At 37.5% G+C, this 2515-nt stretch overlaps 1 protein-coding gene across 1 annotated transcript in view; it reads right to left on the reverse strand.

Moving 5' to 3' along the window:
* The window catches only part of LOC102369627 (maltase-glucoamylase, intestinal), a 69661-nt gene extending 68532 nt beyond the window's left edge, over positions 1–1129 (reverse strand). Inside the window, 2 exon segments of the mRNA XM_025198045.1 lie at positions 684–813; positions 969–1129. Coding sequence (XP_025053830.1) covers positions 684–813; positions 969–1129 — 291 coding nt within the window.
* Between the last annotated feature and the right edge of the window lie 1386 nt (positions 1130–2515).

Below are 2515 nucleotides of genomic sequence, written 5' to 3' on the forward strand. Positions count from 1 at the left end.
TTATATAAATCCTTTGAAGTTAATGGAAACAACATTTACTTCAACAGGTTTTGAATTACACCCAGGAATAAGCATTTGAAAGACTGGGTCCTTGATAATTAGTTTTGTTTTCTGGACAAGGAACTGTGTCTTACCAGTATTTATGGACCACCAAGCATGCTGGAATGGATAGGGCTTCTAGGTGGGATTATATACAAATACATGTATAGATTGCATTTTAAGAACAGTTTATAGTCAGAAGGAATGTGACTTTGGTAATTATTTCCTAGCTTTGATTTTAGTTCATTTTTAATTATACAAATAAGCAACTTAATTTGTGAACATTAGGGACTGACTTCAAAGACCTAAAATGGGAATTAGGTGGCCACTTGCCATTGAAAAATCAATAAGAGCTGGCTGCCAAAATGTCATTTAAATCCTGTAGTTTTCTCCTAATTCCCCTTCCTTAATATTTAACAGTTTAAGAAAAAAATAATTAAAAAGATAAATCAGTTGAAACAAAGATCTCTCAAATACTGATGATTAAGGCTTTGTAAATTAAAGTCGTCACAAATAGCTAATTCTGACACAAGAAAAAACCTGGAAAACAGAGCTTTTAAACAAAGGTATTAACCCAACCTTAACTGCTGAGGCAACAATTAGTGACAACATGAGGAGTTTTAACTTTGTAAATAGCTGATTACCTCTCCAATGAGTTCTGTTACTCCATCTGATTCATTTACCCAGACTTTCTTTCTATGCCCTCTTTGATAGGCATCATAGCTATCATTAATGAGTGGGTTTATGATAATGGCAGGGTCCAGAGAAAATAAGCTCAACAGAAAACATGTCAAGATCTTCCATTTTCTGAAGCATTGTAGAGGTAAGGCAAAGGCTTATCGAGTACATACAAATGTTTTTATGAAATACACAAACAATTATTACATGATGATAATACAGTCATTTCAGAGGGAAAAAGAAATGTTTACAGCATTACCAGTATGATGATGTATTTTTGTCCATGGTTATGTAGATCAATAGCAAAGTTGGGGAGATCTTTAAATTTCACTTTATGGTAAGTAAAGTCTTTCTTCTCTTCCATATAGTCAATATCTGTGTACTGAACATCCTGGAAGACAAGGCAGTTCATTTTAAATATTAGAAATAAAATCCTGGGGCCTGGAGCGCTCTGATGTAGTGTTCATATGCTTCATGCTTATTCTGGAGCAAACTTACTTTCTATCATTTCACACAAGAATGTTATAAAAATGCTGTTGGGATAATTTTCATTCATGGTGAGAAACTGCAATGACTTTAATGTAAAGAACACGTAAGCTACAAGCTTTATGGATGGAGAAGTGGAAACTCAAAAAAGGCACAAGTGGCATCTGTGCACCCAACTACCTTTGAAAGCTCATGATTGTTCAATGTCTAAGTGCAACCCTGTGCCTTTTAAAAACTTTCTCCACAAGATTAATCTGAAGTAAGAGGCGGCATCTGTAAAGAATATGAAGGAACAAAAAGAGCTACTTTTATAACTAATATTAGGGTAATCTTAAGAGTATGAGGTAGCACAGGTTTGTTCAGTGATAGAAAGTGAGTTATATTGTAGTGCTGTGTTAGAAATGAGCTGCATTAAATGTGGGTTCAGGGAGCACATGATTCAGGTGGCTGACTATTCTCGGTCAGTAGTGCTAAGTATGGACACCCAAAAAGCCTGAGGGTGAATCAATTCAATCTTCGCAGATTAGTCTAACCTGAGTAAATTGAACCAATATGCAAGTGATCAAACATTCACTTTTGATTCTGGAAATGCAGCCATATGCCTGCAGTGGCCCAAGATAGAAGCCAGGGGACACTAGAGCATGCTTCCCTGCTCAGCTGGGCCACACAGCTTGGGCCAAGGCTAGCCCATGCACCTGGTGAGTGGGGGTTTGCAGGGCAAGTGCAAAGCACCCCGGAGGATGTGAGTTAACTTGAATCTGGAGGGAATCTGGGACAGAAATTCAATAGACTGATTTAAGTATGATACTACATCCATCCAGGTTTATCTTAAACTGTTTTCAGCCACTTTGAAAGCTGCTTATGTGCACTGAACTTCTGTTGTGTTAAAGATCTGAATTGGTTTCTGATCACTTATATTGGTTTATATGTAATTACTATCCCTACCCTAGCTGAAAGAATGAGTTCTCAGTCTGGAATGCACTAACTGATCCCTTCTCTAGGGTTCACTTGTTTGCTAATTTAGGATAAGGTTTTTCAGAAGTCACCCTGTAACTTAACTACCTACATTTCATGACCAAATCTATGGGACTTAGGCATCTAAGTAATTCATTAGGCACTTTTGGAACATTACCCTAGATCCTGTTCTGCTGCTGCACAAGACAGAGACAGCTCCCTCTGCTCTTCTATTTGCCTTGTGTGGCTGTAAAGTAAAAGAAGCATTTGCCCATTGGGACTTCTAAGCTCAGTCACACTGGTGTAATAGATTTGCAGATCCTTCAGTTCACCAGAATGATTAAAGATTGAGGCCAAC

The sequence above is a fragment of the Alligator sinensis genome, unplaced genomic scaffold (genome assembly GCF_000455745.1).
Source record: "Alligator sinensis unplaced genomic scaffold, ASM45574v1 scaffold787_1, whole genome shotgun sequence".
Taxonomy (NCBI): domain Eukaryota; kingdom Metazoa; phylum Chordata; order Crocodylia; family Alligatoridae; genus Alligator; species Alligator sinensis.